Here is a 24,095-nt window from a genome sequence, read left to right as displayed (position 1 = left end):
TACGGTTCCGTTCCATGTGGGAAGAACGGGACAGTTGGGTTTAGCAAAGGGTCATGGGTGGGCGTATGGTTCTGTGACGCGGGAGGAAAGAAAAAACGACTGTAGCAAGTGTGACAAGCAGGACGTGAACTCCACTCTCCTGGGTGAAAGTCCTGTGTTTCAACTATCCACCAACCCAACCAACATCCTTACGCGGAAATTCGCCCTTACATACTACTCGCTAAATCCTATCTAACTGCTGCACTCCCCGGTGCGTTACACAAACACGCTGAAAGACGCCTTTTTTGTCTCATCAGACGCTGACAGCCACTGTCCAAACGTCCTTATTTTACAAGTTCGGAATGAGAACGGGTTGGGATTTATATTTGCTAATAATATGTTGGATTCATGTTAAGACATTTAGATTTTTGAAAAAACTTTCAAATATTAACAATAATTTGGAGGCCCCCCTGTAGTAACTCTGATGACCCGGACCCCTTGTTGACAAAACATTATGTTTGTAAGAGTAGCAGTGTTGTATACAGTAGCATGAAACAAGAAAACAAAACTAAAAACATATGTCGCTCAGCGTAAATTCTTACAGGAAGACCTAACAATAATCAGTCTCTCCTAAAGCGAATCAGCGCTTGAGGCGCTCTCCTTCTGATAATCCAATCAGGAAAGGCCAAAGATTTCATAGGCCAATCACAGTGTCTCAACACGTTAAAAAGCGCTTTCTCTCCCTGTGTTATCAGCTGTCATTTCAGAAAGGCGTCGTCCCTCCTCCTCCCCTTCCACCTCCCATCCTGGTGGTTCTACGGCTGTCACTCCAGTGCCCCCTCGGCCTGGTCTTCCGGCCTTCTCCACCACCACCGGTGTCTGGATTCCATCGGGGGGTTACATCATGGTTCCCTACCCCTATATATTAAATGTATTAATATATCTAATGTATTAATTTCAGAAACTAATTTTGGCCGGTACCGATACAGATATATACACATTTTTCCCTGATGTATATACACTTTCATTTTACTGAAGAGAAATCCAAGTCTCTCTCCTGTATTACCTTTACCTTATTACACTGTACTACCTTTACCTTTTTACACTCATGTGTTGTAGATAAGGCATTACACAAGACAAGCAACATTTGATTATACCATAAATGTATCATTTTACAAATGTAAACAGACATTCACCCCTGAAAAATAGGTCAAATATTTCACTTGGAGGAGAATAAATGATATGCCAGTGCCACATTTTAGTTTTAATTTCAGACTTCAAACTTCAGTCCTTACGAGTAAAATAGATAAAATACATTTTAATATATATAAATAAAAAATGTACATCCATCTCCTACTTGAACAGGTCTGCCAAATGCTTCCCTGACATAGTAGTTGATATTGTACTGAAACTTACAGTGGTCACAAAAAAGCAGCTGTAGTCCAGACCTACACTTCAGTCCTTAGGACCCACTTTAAAGTATAATCAAACTTAAAACCAAGCTCCTTATATTGTCTTATGAGCCACATACAGTCCTGTAACAACTCAGTGACAGTGTGCTCTGTACTGCAAAAAAATACAAGGACATTTTATCCTTCACTTGAACTTGAGTCGTGCAAACCTTTTCAGTCCAACTAACTAGGTTAACAACTTCAGCTGAACAGTAGGCTTCTGTTCAGCTATTTTTTTAATACAGGTAGGTTTTTCTTCACAAAAATGAGCATCTCTGCTTTTTCACCAACCATTAGATTGCTCTTTTTGTCTATCACATCAGAGGCAACGCTAAACAGCCGTTCACTGTCAACACTTGTGCAGGGCGCACACAGGTATTTGCGTGCAGCAGGAGCGAGGGCAGGGAAACGGGCCTGGTTGCGATTCCAGTACTCCAATGGACTGTTGTTCTTGGGAATTGTGGGTTCGGCCAGGTATGAGATGATCTATCAAGTAACACAATACCGAAATATCACTTACGGATTTTTTTTTACTTTATGCTGTTAGGCATTACAGTTTTTGCCCATTGCTTACACACTAAAAACGAATGCTTAGACCAAAGCCTTAATACCTAAACTTCTTGTAGCATTCCTTAAACACAGTGTAACCATAGCTTTAACACATTTTCAAATTTGCACTTTGTTTGCAATTCTTTTACACACTTATTGTGAAACACTACACACATTTTCTTACATTAGAAACTTTGTTCAAAAACGAAATCTCCTGTTGTCATTGGGAAAACACTCTGTTCAAAATGCAAAACTCATCTGGCAATTATTGGCACTTATATACACACCTGAGAACACTTGCACCGAAAACAGAACACCAATCGGTCTGAGCCTTAGCACTACAAACAGGCCTAAGGTAAACCATTTTGAGAACTTTGCAAGCATGGAGGCAATGAGAGTCAGAGTAAGAGGAGGACAAAGAGAGAGAGATAGGAGTCAGATGTGGAAGAGACATCGCCTCTGATGTTGACGAGGTCTTGTGGCCAGATCCCCACCACACACACACAGACACACGCACACACACACACACACGCACACACACGCACACAGAGACACACACAAACACAAACACACACACACACACACACACACACACACACAGACACACACACACAAAACAAGTATGTTTTTTTTTCCCAATAGCAATTTACTACAATTTGCTAAATTTGATGATTTGTGAATCTATTTTTCTTTATTTCTGTAAGAATGTTTGTTTTTTTGTAAAAACTCTTGTTTGATTACTGCAGAAATTCTACTTTTGAGTTTTACAGAAGACTGAGTCTGAGAAAATGACAATAAAAATAGAAACATAAAGACTGCAGTGTTTTCTATAAAGCCCATCATGAAAGAGTAATTTAAATGGTGCTTGTGTGTATGATTTTGTTGCAAGAATTAAATTTTTTTAGAAAGGAGTGTTAAGTTTTGATTGCAGTGTTTTTATTTTGGCATAGATGTGAGTTGTTAATCTCCAAGTGCTATGTCTGATTGGCTTGTGTGTAGAGTTTTGACGTAATGAGCCAAATTCTGCAAAAAGTGTGTAAGCAATAGGCAAAAACTGTAACGGAGCACTAACGTTTTTTCTCTCCAGAAATCATATGATTTATTAGTCGCACGTGTATTATTAATACACAGGCCAACTTATGATAAATAGGCTGTTATCTATGTTATGACATTGCAGAATAATAATCGAGAAAGTAGCATTATTAATTAGGATGCTTTAGGTCTAAAGTGAAATATTCTTAAAAAAAAAAAAAACTACATTTGTGCATGTTTAGATGCTTACCTGTGACGCGGCCCCGGTCTTGTCTTGCTCCTCAAACATGACATTCTCCTCCACAAATTCTTCATACATATCCAGCAGTGATCCTGTTCGGTTCCTCTTCTCTGGGGGATCCTCTGTGCTGGCAGCTGCACTGCAACAGCAACAGATCGTGAGCATTCCCACTTTTTTTCCACGTCAAAGTACCGGTCTTTGTAGCGGGCATCAAGCATGGTTGCAACAGAATAAAGCGCTTCACACTGTACACCGTTGAAGCGATGATTGACGGATTCCAGCAGGGTAGTTTTGGTGGTCTGCACACCTCTGTCTGTGTCACTCGGCCGGCCAAGCAGACGTGTCAGTGCCACAACCGCGGGGATAACATCAGCTGCAGAGGCCTCTGCAGAACTTATATCTCTGGTCAGCTGCTCAAAGGGGGTGCGAAGTGTGATCATATTTTCTAGAATTCCCCACTGATTTGCCGTCAAAGTTGCAGGAAGCTCGAAATCAGCAACATAAGCACCTCGTGCCCCCTTCTGCTTGACCAACCTTCGCATCATATAAAATGTTGAATTCCATCTGGTAGCGACGTCTTATTGAAGTTGTTTTACCGACATTCCGAGCTCTTTCTGTACATCCTCCAGCCGACTGTATGCCAGCTGGGAGTGCTTGAAATGTCCAACTATTCTCCTTCCCACGGCCACAACATCTGCCACGCTGTGCTGAGACAGAAAACCTTCATGCACCGCCAGTTGCAGCGTGTGTGCCATGCACGGTAGACTTTCCACACCAAACTCCACCGTAGCTTTAGCCATGTTACGGGCATTGTCAAGTAGTACGACATGCACTTGTTCTCTTTCTATTTTCCATTTCCCAAACATATTATCAAATGCGGATGCAATTGCAGCTGCTGTGTGAGAACCGGAGCATTCCTGTGCGTGCAGGACAGCTTTTTTAAGGGTGAAGTCTTCGTCTATCCACTGGGCAGTGACGCTCAACATGCTAACAGGACTCACGCTTGATGTCCAAATGTCCATGGTAAAGCTAATGTGACTAGCTCCGGCAAGGAGCCTTTCAATGTGACTGCCGACAACAATCACTGGAGTTCAGGTAAGGCCACATCAGAAAAGTAGCGCCAGCTAGGCATAGCATACTGCGGCTCTAGGTACGTCATAAGCCTGCTGAAGCCAACGTCTTCCACCATGCTGAACAGCTGGTTATCAAGAGCAATAAATTCAATGATTTTGTCGTTAAGCTCTTTTACCTTTGGGAGGTCGCTGCTGTATTTTCTAGCTTTGTAAAAGGACTGAAGTAGAGGCTGCTGATGGTTTTTTGCCTGCGTTTTTTTACTTTTAAAAAAGTCTTGGGGCTGCTCAGGATGACGGCTCTTAAGATGCACAATCATATTTGTAGTGTTGAACGAGTGTTGTTTTACGCCTCCTCGCATCACCTGTGCTTTACAAGTACTGCAAATAGCAAGTTTGTTATCTGTTTAACAGATGTCGAAATACAGTATCTCCACACAGCCGACATGTTGGAAGTTTAAGTTGCTGGCGCTCATGCTATGTTCACGATCGTCACGTGCGAATAGTAAACACGCCACCCTATCGGCAAGGCTCATCGGCAGGAATATTCATATCTGCCGATGCCAATGATGGTCATTTTATGCTTTTATCGGCCAATACCGATGTTGTGCCGATATCATCGTGCATCCCTAGCATCCATTGTTCAAAACAGGTAATCTGACCTTTGACCTATGTATAGGCCTATACTTAAGCAGTGATTGGTTAGTGTTCAGTTAAGTATAATGTGTTTGTACAGGTGAGGAGAGTGTAGGTGACCTGGTGAATAAGTGTAGCATTTTGATTGGTTGTGTTTGGAAAAGGAAAGCAAGTCACTTCCTGTTAGATTTATGTGTCTTAGGTAGAGAATTGTGTGTAGTATTTTGAATAAAGTGTTTTATGTAATTGAAAACTGAGTGAAAGGCTGAGAAATAGCTTATGGCTTTGAAGATTTGGTGTGTAGTTTTGCACTTTGAGTAAGAGGTTTCAAAAATTGTGTGACATGAAATTTTTTTGTGTATAAGCAGTTGTAAAAAACTGTAATAAAGTCTGCACACAAAAAAACAGTCACTTGCATCCGTCAGCTTGTGTTTCTGTCTATGAAACACCAGGGGGCGCTGTCGGAAAACTATACTGGCTGTGTGCTTTTATTTCGCTTCCAGTGGAGTTGATTTTTCTTTTAAAAATACTTTATTATTCAAGTAAAATAGATAGACTTTATGAATCCCAAATTGGGAAATGACTGTTACAGCTGCAAGTTACAGGAGAGACTCACACACACACACACTCAGTCACACACACTCACACACACACATACACAATTCACACAATTGTGATGACCCCTCCCACTCATGTGAGCTGGGTAGGAGGCAGGCAGAGGTGTGGTAGTCTACACCTGGTTACCATTAGCTTGATTGACTCTTTGTCCTTTAAAGAGGGCCGGAGATTCAGCTCTGGTGATCTCTCTCTCAATCCTCACATCCAGAAAAGGTTGGTTTTTGAGCTTGAATTTGAGCTGGTTCATGACAATGTTCTCGTAATATTTAGTGTTTGGGTTAGTCTTTTGTTACTTTAAGTCTAATTGGTATTGTATGAGTTGTTTCTCTGGTCGGAGAGGTAAGAAGCCAGGCTGCGTTTCTGAATTGTGACTGATGTAATTGCTTGGGAGATTCACACTTCAGTACTTTTTAGTGTGTATAGAGCCAGTGTATTTCCTCATGTAAATGGGTGTATTAAGTTTTTATTTCAACCAAACCAGAGTGGTGATTGTTGGAACAGTGGACAACCAATCCTGTAGCTTTACATTGCAGCCTGGTTCACAGCTGCTGGTTACAGCGTTGTTGCTCAATACTGGACCAGTTTCAAAGGTTTTTGTTCACATCAGTCACTTAAATGAATAGGGAAATATGGTCCAGCTTGAAACATACCACCCTCTAATCAGTTCTTTGAGAGTAACTAAACAGCCCACATACTCATCAGATTCACATTACACAACACTTCAGAAAATACCTCCCAGTACAATCAGTTTCTTCATTTAAACAAATGATTAAGCTGAACTTTTTGGCTTAGTTCACAATGAAGATGCGTGCAGCCGTGGGTCTCTGGGTCTTATCAGCGGTGATCTGCGTGGGCAGAGGCCATCACAATTCGGGTCGTGAAAACCTCAAGGCCGTCCCAGACACTGAAGTGGACATCAGCGTCTCCCTGGTGAACGAAGCAAACAAAGGGTTTTCCTTCCGGCTCTACAGGAAGTTAGCAGCTCATGCTGACTCACAGGGAGAGAATATCTTCTTCTCCCCGGCTAGTGTGTCGGCCGCCTTGGCTGCGTTGTCCGTGGGAGCGCAGGGGGAGACGCACCGTCAGCTTTTCAGTGGTCTGGGTTTCAACAGCATCCTTCTGATGCAGACAGATGTGGACCAGGCCTTCCAGACGTTCCTCCAGAGCACCAACAACCCATCTCAGGAGCACGCCAGCAAAGGGACCGCTGTGTTCGTGGACAATGACTTCAAGCCCAAGCCAGAGTTCCTGCAGACCCTGAAGCAGTCGTACTTCGCAGATGGGTTCAATCTGGACTTCACCAAAGCCACAGAAAGTGCTGATGCCATCAATAAGTACGTGGCGGAGAAGACCAACGGGAAGATTGACAAGCTGGTGAAAGACTTGGATCCAAGCACAGTCATGTATCTAATCAGCTACATTTATTTCAAAGGTAAGAAGGTCCTGTGGGATGAGATCTAGTCAGTCTGTAATGTAATGTTACATATTGAGGTTAAATTGTATGTATCAAAAAACAAGTGTTTGATTTCTGCTCATTGTTTAACAGGAAAGTGGGTGACTAGGTTTGACCCTAGGCTCACCAAGAAGGATGACTTCAATGTGGATGAGAACACCAAGGTTAAGAGTTTCTTAAGTCAGAAAAAAAATATCAGTCCCAGTAATTAACAGGGGCGGAGCCAGACATCGTGAACATTCAGGGTTCAGCCCAAACCTAGAGCGGGGGTCCGTTGGGAATTCTTCATTTACCAAAGATGTATGAAGTGTTTTTTTTCATGCCGTTAACACAATTTGGGAAAACTTGATAGTTGTAAAACCATAAGTTGTAACACCCTAATTTGTTCTGCTTTTTCGAGCCTTTTGCATTGTACTACACACTGTACACACTTTATACTACACACTGTACACACTTTATACTACACACTGTACATAGTTTATACTACACTGTACAGTTTATACTACACACTTTATATTAGACACACTTTAAGAAAAAGGGATGAATGGATTTGAGTCCCAGTCTAATTTAAGCATCCATTCTGCGTCTTCATGTTTAAAATTTCATTGTCCAGGTTACAGTTGACTTGATGAATCTGAAGGATGGTTTCAACACCTACCAAGACAATGTGCTGAAGACAACGGTCCTTCAGCTCCCCTTCAACAGCTCCTACTCCATGCTGCTGATGTTGCCTGACTTCATGGCAACACTGGAGAACGCCATTGACCCGAACCTGGTTGCCAAATGGTTGAAGGCTATGAGCCCCAGGTTAGGAGAATCTTAATTTATGGTTCTAATATGTGCAAGGTTTGACACTGAAAGGTACCCAGCTTTGTCCTGTCTGAGACTGTCCTCTCCCAAAAGGAAATATGCTTGCTCCGTAAACGTTTAAAGTACTGATTATTTACATGTAGTTTGGTGATGGGGGATTTTGCGGCTGTTTAATGTTAAACTAAAAGGATCTTTACTTTAACCTGAAGGTCTCTCTGTAGGGACCCTTTCCATAATGTTGTCAGACACTTAGAATAATCTTAGTGTCAGTGATTTTTAAAAACGGCATATCATTGTTTAAGGCCCTCGTAGCCAAATTAAATTCCTACCATTGTGAGAATCACTGAGTTTGTCTCTCTCCAATGTTTTAGGAGATATGATGTATATATTCCAAAGTTCTCCATCAAGACTTCCTACAACCTCAACAATGTGCTGTCAGGAATGGGAATGAAGGACATGTTTGGTGGTCGTGCAAATTTGAAAGGCATTTCAGAGAAGCAAGGACTGGCAGTCTCAAGTGTAAGTAAACGGCGCATATGTTATTTCGCACACATTCCAGAAGTCTGTCGTCTCACTTTCTCTGCGTTGCACCGCAGGTTGTGCACCAAGCTAAGCTGGACGTGGATGAGGCCGGAGCCACCGCTGCAGCTGTCACAGGCATCAGCATCGAACGGACTGCCCCCCTGGCCCCTGTCCCTGTGTTGAAGTTCAATCGTCCATTCGTGGTCATCATCACTGAACGCAATACGGAAGAAATCCTCTTCTTGGGCAAGATTATCAACCCAACCATCTGATCATCACTTTGTTTGCTCAAGCACAGCTGTTGCATCTCATAAAGGAGTCAGAAAAACATTTGTTTTGTCTCTTGCTTTTGAGTGTAAACAGTTGATAAATATAACAAACTTCCATAAGCATTTGGTATTCATTTAAAACATAAGATTTTAAAAATACAATAGAGCTCAACAGTGACCGCCCACATTTTGAACTGCTCTTCTGTCAGCGGTGGCAGAAATATTAATCATTTAAGTAAAAGTTCAAATCCTGCATTGAAAATGTTTCTTCAGTAAATAAAGTATCAGGTTAATGATTTTAAAATATAAAAGTCAAAGTACAAAATGCAGAAAAATCCTCACATTTTGGATTTCATACGGACGTGTCTTCAACAGGAGCAGAAACTTTGTTTCACAGCTCAGGGTCAGTCTACCTTGATGATATATTATAAATATTTCCATAAAATAGAAATAAATAGAATAAAGGAATACAGTATTACAAAGTACAAACATAAAATTGAATTTAAAATGTTTTTTGGCACTGTGGTTCCTGCTGATGTCCAGCAGACGGTGCCATGACATCACACCCAGCTCAGAGATGCTGTTTTTGAGTATTTCCCTGAATAAATATAGGTTAAAGACAAAATGACATTGCTACTATTTATTTTTAGAGATTGTTTTATCATTCAGGAAAACACATTTAGTGTGTAAGACCCCCCCCCACACACACGTTATTCACTGGCTTACTGGAGTGTCGCTGCTGCTTCTGGGAAATGCCCGCCCTACGAGGCAGCCCGATTGGTTGGGGTTAAGCATTGACCTCGAGAGGTTAAGGTTTAGCTGATTGGTCAGGGGATAGCACCTGAACCTACATCAACAAATCGGGTTCCATTACCTTGCTTAAGCATGGACGCCTGGCCAATAATAGTGTGTGAATGCTATTGAAGGGCGGGCCTTTCTTAGAAGTTGCATAGGTTCCATAATAACGTGTCACTCCCCGTTTTGAAAAGGCCCCCCCCCCCTTTCCAGTAAGTTGTCAAGCTGTGTGCAGTTATAAAAGGGTAAAATCCGGGCAGCCTTCAAATACAGGAAAGCTGACCTGAACATTTGTCCTGTAGGGTTAAACTGGTCAAACGGTTCATGGCTTGTGTGTTTATCTGCTGCAACCTCAGTTTGACGTGAGTTACGGGAAAACATGATTACACAGAACAAATGCAGGGGACAAGCAAATAAGACTTCGAGACAGAGAATAAACAAAGCCAAAGTGCAGTTTCTCTGATTTATCTTATAAAAAGGAACATCTCTCGTTGTCCAGTCTATGCTTCTCTGTCTGCACTTCAACCAGGAGAAGGTAAGCTGTTAGAAAGATGGATTGTTTTCATGTGTTTCACATACAAGTTTAAATACTCTGCCAACAGTTGTAGTTTGGTGATGGTGATTTCGGGGCTGTTTCATGTTAAACTAAAAGGATCTTACTCTTTAACTAAAAGGTCTATCTCTGTAGGGATCCTTTCATAATGTTGTCAGACACAAAGAATAATAATCTGAGTCTGACAGCGGCAAAAACAGAACTTTTAGTGGACCAATACTGGACCAGTTTCAGAGATTTTTGTTCACATCAGTCACTTAGACACAAATGAATAGGGTAATAGGGTCCAGCTTGAAACATACCACCCTTTAATCAGATTTCTTTGAGAGTAACTAAACACACTCATCAGATTCACATTATACTAAACCTTCAGAAAATACATCCAGTACAATCAGTTTCCTCATTAAAACAAACAATGCAGCTGAACTTTTGAACTTTTGGTCTCTGGGTCCTATCAGTGTTGATCTGCGTGGGCAGAGGCGATCACCATGGCGATCATCATTTGGGTCACGGCAACGACAGGACCGTCCAAGACACCGTAGTGGACGGCAGCGCCAACAGCGTCTCCCTGGTGAACGAAATAAATAAAGAGTTTTCCTTCCGACTCTACAGGCAGTTAGGAGATCATGCTGACTCACAGGGAAAGAATATCTTCTTCTCCCCGGCTAGTGTGTCGGCCGCCTTGGCTACGTTGTCTGGGTGGTCTGGGTTTCAACAGCTCCCTCCTGACGCAGACAGATGTGGACCAGGCCTTCCAGATGTTTCTCCAAAGGGCCAACAACACATCTCAGGAGAACGCCAGCGAGGGGACCGCCGTGTTCGTGGGTGACCGCTTCAAGCCGAAGCCGGAGTTTCTTCAGACCCTGAAGCAGTCGTGCTTCACAGATGGGTTCAATGTGGACTTCAGCCAAACCACAGAAAGTGCTGATATTATCAATAAGTACGTGGAGGGGAAGACCAACGGGAAGATTGACAAGCTGGTGGAAAACCTGGATCCAGACACAGTCATGTATCTCATCAGCTACATCTACTACAAAGGTAAGAAGGTCCTGTGGGATGAGATCTAGTCAGTCTGCAATAATCTAATGTAATAGATCTAAGATCTGTTTACATATTATGAGGTGACGTTGAACGTATCAAACTACAAGTTTTGTTTTATTTCTGCTCATTGTCTAACAGGAAAGTGGGCGACTCCGTTTGACCCTAAGCTCACCAAGTAGGACGACTTCAACGTGGACGAGAACACCAAGGTTCAGAGTTTCTCTTAATTCAGAAAAAAATATTTGAGTCCCAGTAATTAACAGGGGCGGAGCTAGACATCGTCAACATTCGGGGTTCAGCCCAAACATAGAGCGGGGGTCCGATGGGAATTCTTCATTTACGAAAGATATATAAAGTATTTTTCATGCCGTTAACACAATTTGGCAAAACCTGATAGTTGTAACACCCTAAATTGTTTTTGACGTCTGTTGCTTTTTTCAACCCTTTTGCTGTTTGTTGACGAGAAAAAGGAATGAATGGGTTTGAGTCCCAGTCCAATTAAGCATCATCGTTCATTCTGTGTCTTCATGTTTAAATTGTCATCGTCTAGGTTCCAGTGCTCATGATGAATCTGGATGATGATTTCCACATCTATGAAGAATGAAGACTACGATCTGAACACGACGGTCCTTCAGCTCCCCTTCAACAGCTCCTACTCCATGCTTCTGATGTTGCCTGACGTCATGGCAATGCTGGAGAACGCCATCTCCCGGAACCTCGTCACCAATTGGTTGAAGGCTATGACACCCAGGTTGGGAGAATCTTAATTTATGCTTCTAATATGTGGAAGGTTTGACACTGAATAAGGTACACAGCTAGGTCAAACAAACACAGGACTTTCACGCAGGAGACCGGGCTTCATGTCCCGTTTGAAAAGAAAAGGAAACAGAGTTTAATTTAATAGTATTTGTCTGTAGTTCTTCATTGTTTTGTAATTGTGTGGTCTTTGTTGTGCATCTGCTTTCATCTTTTACTATTTCTTTATGCGTCCTTGAGTATCAAGAAAAGTGCCCATAAATAAAATGTGTTATTGTTTTAACTTCATATCAACTTAATTAAGTCGGGGGGGTTTTACCCAGGAGGAAAGGATACCTACGGAGATAGACCTTTTTGTTAAAGAGTAAGATCCTTTTTGTTTAAGGCAAGGCAGCTTTATTTGTAGAGCACATTTCAGCAACAGGGCAATTCAAAGTGCTTTACATGAAAACAGATTAAAAAATTTAAAACAGATAAAATACGAGAATAAAAGTTACAGTGCAGTATAAGAAATGAAAAATTGAAGAGCAATTAAAACAGTTAAATATATAAAGCAGATAAAATAGGAATTTCTCTTTATATGCTTATATAGATTGTCATACAGTGTCAACAATGCAACTTCAGTATAAGAAATGAAGTTATTTAAAGGAAGGCAACATCAAAAAGATAGGTCTTCAGCCTTGATTTAAAAGAACTGAGAGTTGCAGCAGATTTGCAGTTTTCTGGGAGGTTGTTCCAGATATGTGGAGCATAAAAACTGAACGCTGCTTTCCCCTGTTTAGTTCTGACTCTGGGGACAACAAGCAGACCTGTCCCAGACCACCTGAGAGGTCTGGGTTGGTCATAGTGTAGTAGACCTGTCCCAGACCACCTGAGAGGTCTGGGGGGGTCATACTGTAGTAGCAGATCAGAAATTTATTTTGGCCCTAAACCGTTTAGTGATTTATAAACCAGCAAAAGTATTTTGAAATCAATTCTTTGAGGCACTGGAAGCCAGTGTAGAGACTTCAGTACTGGAGTGATGTGATCCACTTTCTTGGTCTTAGTGAGGACTCGAGCAGCAGCGTTCTGAATTAGCTGCAGCTGTCTGATTGATTTTTTTAAGGAGTAAGGCGGAGACCTGTAAAGACTCCGTTACAGTAGTCAAGTCTACTGAAGATAAAAGCATGGACAAGTTTTTCCAAGTCCTGCTGAGAAATAAGTCCTTTAACCCTTGATATATTTTAAGGTGGTAATAGGCTGACTTTGTAATTGTCTTAATGTGGCTGTTGAAATTCAGGTCTGAGTCCATGACTACACCAAGATTTCTGGCTTTGTCTGTTGTTTTTAACATTATCGTTTGAAGCTGAGTGCTGACTTTTATTCGTTCCTCTTTTGCTCAAACAACCACCTCAGTTTTTTCATCATTTAATTTAAGAACGTTCTGGCACATCCAGTTGTTAATTTGTTCAATGCACATACTCAGTTGCTGTATTGGACTATAGTCCCCTGGCGATAAGGTTATATAAATTTGTGTGTCATCCGCATAACTTTGGTAACTTATTTTATTATTTTCCATAATTTGAGCCAGTGGAAGCATGTAGATGTTAAACAGGAGAGGCCCCAGAACGGAGCCTTGGGGAACTCCGCAAATCATATTTCTATGCTCAGATGTATAATTCCCTATAGACACAAAGTAGTCCCTATTCTTTAAATAAGACTCAAACCACTTTAGTACTGAGCCAGAAATGCCAGCCTAGTTTTCCAATCGGTCTAGTAATATGTCATGGTCGACCGTATCAAATGCAGCACTGAGATCAAGTAATACTAAGACTGAAATGTTGCCACTATCTGTGTTTAAGTGGATGTCATTAAAGACTTTAACAAGAGCTGTCTCAGTGCTGTGGTGTGGTCGAAAACCCGACTGGAAGGCATCAAAACTGTTGTTTAGTGACAAGAAAAGGTTGAGTTGTTGAGAAACGTTTTTTTCAATGATTTTACTTAAAAATGGAAGGTTTGATATCGGCCTATAGTTGCTCATTAGTGACGTGTCTGACTGCAGTTTTCAGGGCCTGTGGGAAGATACCTGAGAGAAGAGACGTGTTTACAATCTGTAGAAGATCTGTAGCCAAACAATTTGCAACATTTTTGAAAAGGCCCGTTGGTAGAATATCAAGGCAGCAGGAGGAGGTTTTCAGATGTTGTATAATGTCCTCCAGGTTTTTATGGTTAATCATATGAAATTGGATCATATTGAAATCTGTTTTCCCTGGACACTGTGACAACACATCGATATGGAAGCACTGACTGTGTTTAATTTTCTGAATTTTGTCATTGAAGAAGGTGGCAAAATCATTGCAGGCCTTTGTGGATAAAAGTTCCGATGCTACTGGTACTGGAGGGTTTGTTAACCTATCAACAGTAGCAAACATAGCACGTGAATTATTATTGTTTTTGGCAGTAATGTCCGAGAAGAAGGACCGCCTTGCATTCCTCAGTTCCAAATTATAAGTGTGAAGTCTCTCTTTATAGGTGTTGTAGTGGACCTGGACATTAGTTTTTCGCCACCTGCGTTCTGCTTTTCGACACTCTTTTTTTTCTGTTCTTACCAGTATGGCATTTCTCCATGGACATCTTTTCTTATCAGAGACAGTTTTTACCTTAATGGGAGCAATGGCATCAATAACATTTGTAATTTTACAATTGAAATTGTCTACAAGCTCAGTGACTGAGACCCCTGAGAAGGTGGGTGTGGACGAGAAAAGCTGAATGTTTCACTGGTGTTGTCAGTGATATACCGTTTTCTTATTAACTTTGTTTGGACACTTTTGTGCACAGAGATAGTGCCATTAAAGTTTAACATGAAACAGTCCTGAAATCACCATCACGGAACATCACCAAACCCACCAGACTCCATGTAAATAATCAGTACTTTTATCATCGTTAAACACAGTTCATTCTTTTGAAATAAACCCTTAATTCACCCATTTACATGTGGAAATATGGTGGCTCTATACACGCTAAAAGTACTGATTATTGACATGGAGTCTGGTGTAGTTTGCTGATGGTGATTTTGGGGCTATTTCACGTTACACTAAACAGATCTTACTCTTTAACAAAAAGGTCTATCTCTGTAGGGATCCTTTCCATAATGGTGTCAGACACTTAGAATAATAATCTGAGTCTGTCAGTGATAAAAACAGCATATCATTGTTTAAGGCCCGCACAGCCAAATGAAACTCCTGCCCAATTCAGATTCTCTGAATGTTTGTCTCGTAAACTTTAGAAAATACCTCCAGTACAATCAGTTTCCTCATTAAAACAGAGGCTGAACTTTTGAACTTTTGTCTTAGTTCACAATGATGATGATGCGTGCAGCCGTGCGTCGGCAGCGCCAACAGTGTCTCCCTGGTGAACGAAGCAAACATAGAGTTTTCCTTCCGACTCTACAGGCAGTTAGCAGCTCATGCTGACTCACAGGGACAGAATATCTTCTTCTCCCCGGCTAGTGTGTCGGCTGCCTTGGCTTTGTTGTCCGTGGGAGCGCAGGGAGAGACGCACCATCAGCTTTTCAGTGGTTTGGGTTTCAACAGCTCCCTCCTGACGCAGACCGATGTGGACCAGGCATTTCAGACGTTGCTACAGAGGGCCAACAACACATCTCAGGAGGATGTCAGTGAAGGGACCGCCGTGTTCGTCGACGACTACTTCAAGCCGAAACCAGAGTTCCTGCAGACCCTGAAGCAGTCGTACTTCGCAGATGGGTTCAATGTGGACTTCAACAAAACCACAGAAAGTGCTGATGCCATCAATAAATACATGGAGAAGACCAACGGGAAGATTGACAAGCTGGTGGAAGATGTGGATGCAAAAAGTCATGTATCTCATCAGCTACATCTACTACAAAGGTAAGAAGGTCCTGTGGGATGAGATCTAGTCAGCCTGTAGTAATTTAATGTAAGATCTGTTTACATATTTTGAGTTAAATTGAACTTGTCAAACCACAAGTTGTGTATTATTTCTGCTCATTCTCTAACGGAAAGTGGGTGACTCAGTTTGACCCTGAGCTCACCAAGGAAGACGACTTCAATGTGGACGAGAACACTATGGTTCAGATTTTCTCTTAATTCAGAAAATTATTTGAGTCCCAGTCCAATTAAGCATCATCGTTCATTCACTGCCACGGCCGAGAGACGTAGCTATGTAGATGTAGCCTCTAGCTGTCTGCATGCACTCTATGTCTTCGTGTTTAAATTGTCATCGTCCAGGTTCCAGCCGTCATGATGAATCTGGAGGATACTTTCCACACCTATCAAGACCAGGAGCTGAACACGACGGTCCTTCAGCTCCCCTTCAACAACTCCTACTATATGCTGCTGATGTTACCTGACGTCATGGTAACGCTGGAGAACGCCATCTCTCCAAACCATGTCACCAATTGGTTGAAGGCTATGAGCCCCGGGTTGGGAGAATCTTAATTTATGCTTCTAATATGTGGAAGGTTTGACACTGAAAGAGGTACCCAGCGTTGTCCTGTCCTCCCCCCAAAAATGAAAATATGCTGGCTCTGTATTCACCGTAAAGTCCTGATTATTTACATGGAGTCTGGTGCGTTTGGTGATGGATTTGGGTGATGTTTCATGTTAAACTAAAAGGATCGTACTCTTGATCTAAAAGGTCTCTCTGTAGGGACCCTTTCCATAACGTTGTCAGACACTTTGAATAATAATCTGAGCCTGTCAGTGATCAACAAATAGCATATCATTGTTTAAGGCCATCATAGCCAAATGAAGCTCCTGCCGTAGTCAGATTCACTGAATGTTTGTCCCCCCCCCACTGTTTTAGGAGATATGATCTATATATTCCAAAGTTCTCCATCAAGACTTCCTACAAACTGATGTGCTGTCAGAAATGGGAATGACAGACATGTTTGGTGATCGTGCAAATTTTACTGGGATTTCAGAGGAGGAAGGACTGTTTGTCTCAGATGTAAGTAAACTGTAAAATGTTATTTCAGACACATTCCATTCGTCTGTCGTCTCACTTACTGTGTTGCACCACAGCTTGTGCACCAAGCTACGCTGGACGTGGAGGCTGAAGCTGCAGCTTCCACACGCAGCAGCATTGAACTGACGACCGCCCTCCCGGCCCCTATCCCTGTGTTGAAGTTCAATCGTCCATTCATGGTCATCATAGCTGAAAGTAACACAGAAAATCCTGTTCTTAGGCAAGATTATCAACCCAATCATCTGATGGATCATCACTTTGGTTCCTCGAGCACAGCTGTTGCATGTCATATAAAGAAGTCAGAAAAACGTGTTTTGTCTCTTGCTTCATTGAGTGTAAACAGTTTTTATATAATCTTTGAAGGTAAAATAATGTAGGGATAAATGTGATCCATTTCCATAAGCATTTGGTATTCATTTATAACTGATCAGATTTTTAAAAATACAATAGAGCTCAACAGTGACTGCCTGCTTTTTGAACTGCTCTGGTTCTGGCAGCGGTGGCAGAAGTACTAATCCTTTACTTAAGTAAAAGTATTACTTCCACACTAAAAGTACAAGTCCTGCATTGAAAATGTTACTTCAGTAAAAGTCTGTAAGTATCATCAGGAAAATGTACTTAAATTGTAAAAGTACTTGATGCAGAAAAATCCTTCAATTTCAGAAACTAGGAACAGTTTTCATATGGACTTGTGTCTTCTACAGGAGCAGAAACTTTGTTTCACAACCTCACAGCTCGGGGTCAGTCTACCTTGAATGGTTTAGATATTGTGGCTAATCAAAATCCTTAGAGAAAATGAATTGGATTTTTAAAGTTGACGTGATACAAAAGTGAGTGTGAATGCTGTATGTTCGAAGGCTGATGCTACACTGGATTGCTGGCTTGAATGTGTAAGAAGTAGTAGGCACATTTACGTCGTCTCTCTCTCAGTTGGAGGCTGCGCAGTAACCCTAGCCATCACCAGAAAAGTGCTTCTATTGGCCTTCACTGGTCTCCGCCCAGAGCAATGGGATCTGTTGGTCCATTCTTATATACAGTCTATGCTCTCTTCTCTCTCTTTCCATTTGTGTGCATCCTTGTACCAGAAAAGCTTGTTAATAACCTAGCTCTGGGGCGTTTACTCTGGAGTCCTTATGTTTCTTTCAGACCTACTCTATCTGTAAAGTGTCTCGAGATAATTCTTATGAATTGATACTATAAAATTGAATTGAAAGTAGTAGGAATAGTTGAAAAAGTGAGAATGGGTTAATTTGGTATGAATGTTATTGAGAAGTTAAAAAATACAAATGTTTGAAAGATGGGCATTATGTTTATAGAAAAAGCTGACTCTAAACTGGAAATTGCTTAAAGGGGTGCTATGTAGTTTTGGCAATTTCTTTGCTGTTTTCTCGCTTTTTGCTGGCAGGTTTCTCTATTGAGCTCCCCCTACAGCTTCAGAATAAATATTTGGTAGCTCCTATGTTTACTCGTGTCTGACTCCTCGCTCAGTCAGTCTGCTGTTTCCTCTTTCTCTTTTCCTCCGACAATACTTTCCTAGCTTTCTGCTTATTTTTTGCCGGCTCAGCCATGACGATAGTGTGAAAAACTCCATTGCTACCTTGTTCTTATAGCTAGCCCGTTCCTGGATGGGGGTGTGTATGTATCAGTGCCGTGAAGCAATTCGACATCGTGAGACCTGATATCATGCAATACTTCCTGACGCTGGCCCAAAGTTGCAAGGGTGGTTTTTCCACTCACAGGCACTAGGGGGAAGCGAGACGACCACCATTCAACACGAAAAGTCATATAACCATTCCAATGACTCCGAAGCTGTTCAGTTATGGTAAATTAAGCTAATAAAAACTGCATAGTTCCCCTTTAAATGTGTAAGAAGTAGGTAAAGTAGTAAAAGTTATTAATTAGCTCTGTGTTAACAACTTTAGTTAAAGGTTGCCATGACTTCTCCCGTCTCAGTAATTTTTATAGAGAAGAGGCTCTGGAGCACCTTTAAAACTTGTGCTTCTAGTTCAAAAACCGTTACTCCTATCGCTTAATGTTTAATACCGTGAGAGATAGGACACCCTGCTGAACATCCTGTGTAACAATGGTTTGTGTACTGTAAAAAATGTCAGGACAGTAGCAGGCAGAAGAAGGCCTGTTTCTGTTATTCTCCAGGTATTTCTGGAACCCGTTAATACAGGATAGTGTACTCACTGAGTCAAAAAGGCTGTCTGGCTCTTGATGGCAAGTTGGCTAAAGGTTGAGGGGGGAGCATGGCTGTCATCAAGACGTCTTGTATAGCAAACAAGTGACAAGTCTGTAAGTTAAGTTAAAGCTGCATTTTGTACACAGTATGCAACTTGTGTTATAGTGGAATGTGGTTAAATCAGAAAGTTATAAAAAAATGTCTATACAAGCGGGCAATTCCTAATCATGCTGAACGTTTTGATGTTTGAATGATGTTTCTGTGTTGAAAAAAGGATACAGAAGAATAATAAAGATATAGAATAACAGGTAAAAAAAAAAGCCAAACGCCATCAAGCAGAGATCTTTTACTATTTGTTTATGTAAGGTGTCCTTGAGTATCAAGAAAAGGTGCTCATGAATAAAATGTATTATTATTATTATAGTTCATAAACGGAACAAACTCGGACCGGTCCGTCTCTCCACCTTGCGTAAGTCTCTCCAACCGCTACGGCGCCCTAGCTCACTCTAACCTGGTCCATCCAGCTGATCCATCCGCGCCTCTTTCTCATACAGACCAGGACCCATCCACAGCATTAGCTGGCCACGTGGCCCCCTCACAGCTGGCGGCTGAGGATGCCGGTGCCATGCGTTTCGTGATCCCACCAGAGAACCAATTCACCGACCTTCACCCTGCCCCTCTATCTCCTCCGCCAGGCGCAAAATTCTAAAGGAGACCGTGCTCCTACGCTCTGCTGGACTCCCTCGCCCGGTCCTGGCAGGGACCTCGCCCAGCTCCGAAAACGCCATTGTTGATGCTAGAGGTCAGAGGAGAATGGGCCGACTAATTCCAGCTGTCATGACATGCATGCTGCTCATTCTGTGTAATTGAATCTGTAATTGAAAGGGGCATGTTCAAAATAATAGTAGTGTTGTGTTCAATTAGTGAGGTGGTTGATTCTGTGAAGAAACAGGTGTCAATTATGGCCCATATTTAAGGAAGGAATGAAGCAAATGTTGTGCATGCTGGTTGTAGTGCATTTCACACTGAAATACTCAGCAAAATGAGTCATTCCAGACATTGCTCTGAGGAACAGCGGACTTTGATTAAAAATTTGATTGGAGAGGGGAAAACATATAAAGGAGTGCAGAAAATGATAGGCTGCTCAGCCAAAATGATTTCAAATGCCTTGAAATGGCATCCAAAGCATGAACGACGTGGGAAAAAACGGTCAACTACCTTTCGAATGGATTGAAGAATAGCCAAAATGGCAAAGGCTCAACCAATGATCAGCTCCAGGAAAATCAAAGAAGACTTAAAGTTACCTGTGAGTACTGTTACAATCAGAAGAAGGCTATGTGAAGCTAAGCTATCAGCTAGAACAGCAAAACTCAGTAATGCAGAGGAATTGTGGATGTAGTTCAATCTTCCTGGACTGGAATACCTGTTCACAGGGGCCAGAAGTTGGTCGACTCCATGCAACACAGATGTGAAGCAGTTCTCAGAAATAATGGTTATACAACTAAATATTAGTGCAGTGATTCAAAGTAAAGCAACCCCTTGAGACATTTTTCAGTTCATACAGTAAATGTTTGAGTTTGTAAAGAAAAATGCAAATACTGCTATTTTTTTGAACAGCCTAATAATCCTTTTTCTTCACTTTCTGTAAAGGTATAACACAAACGTGATAAATTTTGGTCATGTTTTGATTTGGACTTGAATGTGCAGTGTTCCCAATGCAATGATATTATGGAATTAAAAGCTATTCAGAGGATTTTGAGCATTATTAACTTTTTTAAATCACACTGCTATTATTTTGAACATAACTGTATATATATATATACCCCATATGAATTGCCGTACAGTAGGATAATATGTAATGTCACTTATATGCATCGGCTATGTCCATGTACTGTAAAATTGCATTAGATAATTATATTTGCCACTCTCTTCTTTCTTTTTTTGCGATATATCAAAATGCAAAGGTGATGCAGCAGTGCAGCCAGATTTAAAGACATTCCCAAAGACACAACATGGAGCTGCAAAAAGAAGTTTCAGCAGGGAGTGGTACAATTCTCGGCCATGGCGTGAATATTCCCTGTCTAAAGATGCAGCATACTGCTTTATATTCAGACATTTTGCACATTTAAAAATCTGTGTATTCACAACAGAAAATGGCTATTCTAATCGGAAGAAGGCCACTTCCAAAGACAGTGGGTTCAGTGTACATGCCAGATCAGACACACATGTAAATGCCATGATTGCATGGAGTGAGTTCAAAAGAATGCCCAAGAAAAATACAACTGTCTTGGGAATGATGGATGATGAAAATCAAAACCAAGTAATTGAAAATCAAAAGTACATTAAAACTTTGGCTGAAACCTTGCTGTTGACAACAACTCTGAATATTTCCCAACGTGGCCATGATGAATCGGAAACCTAAAATAACAGGGGAAATTTCCTTGAGATTTTAGATCTTGTGAGTAAACATGATGCCTTAGTGAAAAAAACAGCTGTCACAGGGTCACAGAAATGCAAAATACACAAGCAAAAGCACTCAAAATGAGATTTGGATGGAGTGTTTAGCAGAAATGGTGAAAGAAGAAATTATTAAAGAGGTTAAATAAAGTGAGCACTTTTCTATTTTAGCGGATGAGACTAAAGACATTCAAAAAAGGAGCAGCTGTCTTCAGAGTACCAGAAAGCAGAGCACTTAGATGCAGCCAGTTTGACAGAGAAAATTATTTCATGTCTGGAAAAGTATGAACTGGAATACAAAAAGAATCTGGTGGGCCAAGGCTATGATGGGGCTGCAGTCATGAGTGGCAGGTGCTCTGGGGTCCAAACAAGGGTTAAGGAAGTTGCCAAATATGTGTTTTATGTTCACTGCAGGGCACACTGTTTGAATCTTGTCATTGTGGACAGTGTAAAAAATGTCCCAGAAGCTGCATGTTTTTTCACTTTGCTGGAAAGACTGTACACATTCATGTCAGGCTCATATGTTCACATTAAGTGGATGGATGTTCAGATGGGCCTGTCGCTATGTTGCATGTAGAAACCTTATGGACAGGCTGACTGCAGTAATAAGAGTGCTGGATGAAATGAGGCCAATCCACAGAGAGCTGTAGACACAAGAGGACTATGTTCTCAAATTTACTTTAATTTCATAGGGCTTCTTGCAGTCTTCAGAAAAGTGCTAGGTGAAACCAAGTTTTTATCTGAGATGCTCCAGTCAACTAATGTGGACCTTACCAAAGCAGTTGACCTGAAATCCTCAGACAGACATTGGAAGATTATCGCAAAGAGGAGAGCTTTAGTGAGCTGTGTAGTACAGCAATTGGAACATGCAATGGTTGCAACATTTCTACCATTGTCAAATCAAAAAGAATCAAACACACATACATACATACTCGTGTAACATCTTGGACAGCAAACACATGTTGACAGCAAAGATGCCTTTAGAATAGGTATATTCATTCCCATCATAGACTCAATGGTCAGTGAGGTGGACAGGCGCTTTTCAAACTCTAGCAGCAAGATAATGAGGGGTATACAAGCTTTAAACCCATCAAACAATGACTTCTTAAAGAAAGAATTGGTTTTGTTAGTGGCTGAGGAATATGGCTCTGACTTGAAAGACTTGAAAACTGATGCTACGTTTACACGTGGCCGGCTATTTTCATAAACAGACATTTCACCCTCTCTGTTTTCAAAAATAACATCATGCACAGCTGTCAGTTTTCAGAAAAGTGTTCGCTTACATGAACCCGTGTATATATGCCGTCAAGAGCACGCCAGACCTGTAGGTGGCAGAGTAACGAGAAGCTCAAGCCCACGTTAGCCACGTTTGGATCAGAATCCCAAAAATAGCAACAACAGCAACGAATAACTTCCTCTTTCTCTCGGCTGCCTAAACCTCCGTTTGTCTCAGTTTACATGCAAACGTGCAAACAAAGTTTTCCAAAATCTCCACTCTGGCCGGAGTTTTTAGAAAGACTTGTTTTCAGTGGAGAATTCTCCGTTTGCGTGTAAACGAAGGGCACAAACGAAGGGAAATGTCTCAGTTTTTCAAAATAAACATGTACGTGTAAACGGGGTATTTACATTTTGCTTTTTATACTTTTACTTTTTAAAAGATGCACAGTTTAGTTTTGTTTGAACACTGGGCTTAAACGATTGTAGGGCCCTATTTTAACTATCTCAAACGCAAGTATCAAACACCAAGTAGCTTTGTGGGCGGATCTCGGGCGCTGTTGCTATTATACCGGCGGGATAAATGACTCATGCGCCCGACGCAAATCTAAAATGGGTTGGTCTGAAGTAGCTACATTACTCATAGGGGTGGTTTGGGCGTAACGTGCAATAAACCAATCAGAGCGTTATCTCACATTACCTATAAAAGCAGGCGCGCTTGTTCCACGGCTGATTGCTATTATAATGGCTGCTCTTAATACATCCATGGGCGCACGCCAGGAGCGGTTCACAGCCGAGGAGACTGACGTTTGCTGTTGATTCTTCTTTTTGGGAAAATGTAAATAAAGAAATGTCACAAAAACATACTTTCTGATGTTTTGGGCTCACTCTCATTGAATCACGAGGTTATGAATGCATGGTGATATTTTTGTAGTGTAGTCTAACGTTAAACCGAGATGACCTCACTATAGACGATGCAGCTCTTCTGTCTCTCCTCTCCCGTGCTGCTGCTGCTGGGGCATTTGGGTTAAGTGGCATCGGCACATGCAGTTCAACATCACGTCTCCTTAAGTCCTCTAATTTTTTCTCATTTATGTCATCAACACATCCATGGTTCATGGAAATGTTGTGTCAAACAAGGTCATATTTTTCCTTGTATTTATGTATGGTTTGCAAAAATGGTTACTGCTGGGTCCGTGAGACGAGAGAAGCAAAGTGTATGCGCGGTGTGCACGCCCTTAAAATAGCATCTGAATAACACGCCACTGACTTTAGACTAGGTTTTTCCTGGTCTGTGGCGGAACTGTTTTCTGAAACTGTAAAATAGCACTAGGGAATGTTTGCGCCGGAACACGCAAGTGTTCATTCCCTAATTTACCAACGTGAGTCTGTGGAGGGAAAAGTCCGCTGTGCGTCGGGTGCAAAATAGGAATGATACATGCATCGGTGTACAAAGTAAATTGCGCTGGGTGCAAGA

At 41.5% G+C, this 24,095-nt stretch overlaps 2 protein-coding genes across 2 annotated transcripts in view; both read left to right on the top strand.

Moving 5' to 3' along the window:
- Positions 1-5,745: 5,745 nt before the first annotated feature.
- LOC116057264 (serpin A3-3-like) lies at positions 5,746-8,688 on the top strand. Its single transcript, XM_031309653.2, has 6 exons — positions 5,746-5,789; positions 6,369-7,008; positions 7,123-7,193; positions 7,643-7,836; positions 8,211-8,358; positions 8,436-8,688. The coding sequence occupies exons 2-6, from the start codon at positions 6,375-6,377 to the stop codon at positions 8,631-8,633; spliced, it is 1,245 nt and encodes a 414-aa protein (XP_031165513.1). The 5' UTR covers positions 5,746-5,789; positions 6,369-6,374; the 3' UTR covers positions 8,634-8,688.
- LOC116057273 (alpha-1-antitrypsin homolog) overlaps positions 6,583-24,095 on the top strand; it is a 213,736-nt gene continuing 196,223 nt past the window's right edge. The window contains exons 1-2 of the mRNA XM_031309665.1: positions 6,583-6,672; positions 10,681-11,016. Coding sequence (XP_031165525.1) covers positions 10,737-11,016 — 280 coding nt within the window. The 5' untranslated portion in view covers positions 6,583-6,672; positions 10,681-10,736. The remainder of the gene's footprint in view (positions 6,673-10,680; positions 11,017-24,095) is intronic.

Source organism: Sander lucioperca, chromosome 2 (assembly GCF_008315115.2).
Source record: "Sander lucioperca isolate FBNREF2018 chromosome 2, SLUC_FBN_1.2, whole genome shotgun sequence".
Classification (NCBI taxonomy): Eukaryota; Metazoa; Chordata; class Actinopteri; order Perciformes; family Percidae; genus Sander; species Sander lucioperca.
Note: the sequence above shows the minus strand (reverse complement) of the source record. Positions and strands in the feature narration are given on the sequence as shown.

Excerpts from the sequence above, each read along its gene's own strand:
- LOC116057264 (XM_031309653.2), top strand. The coding sequence starts at position 6,375 with ATGAAGATGCGTGCAGCCGTGGGTCTCTGGGTCTTATCAGCGGTGATC. Across the intron at positions 7,837-8,210 it reads TTGAAGGCTATGAGCCCCAG|GAGATATGATGTATATATTC; the intron begins GTTAGGAGAATC and ends CCAATGTTTTAG. Across the intron at positions 8,359-8,435 it reads AAGGACTGGCAGTCTCAAGT|GTTGTGCACCAAGCTAAGCT; the intron begins GTAAGTAAACGG and ends GTTGCACCGCAG.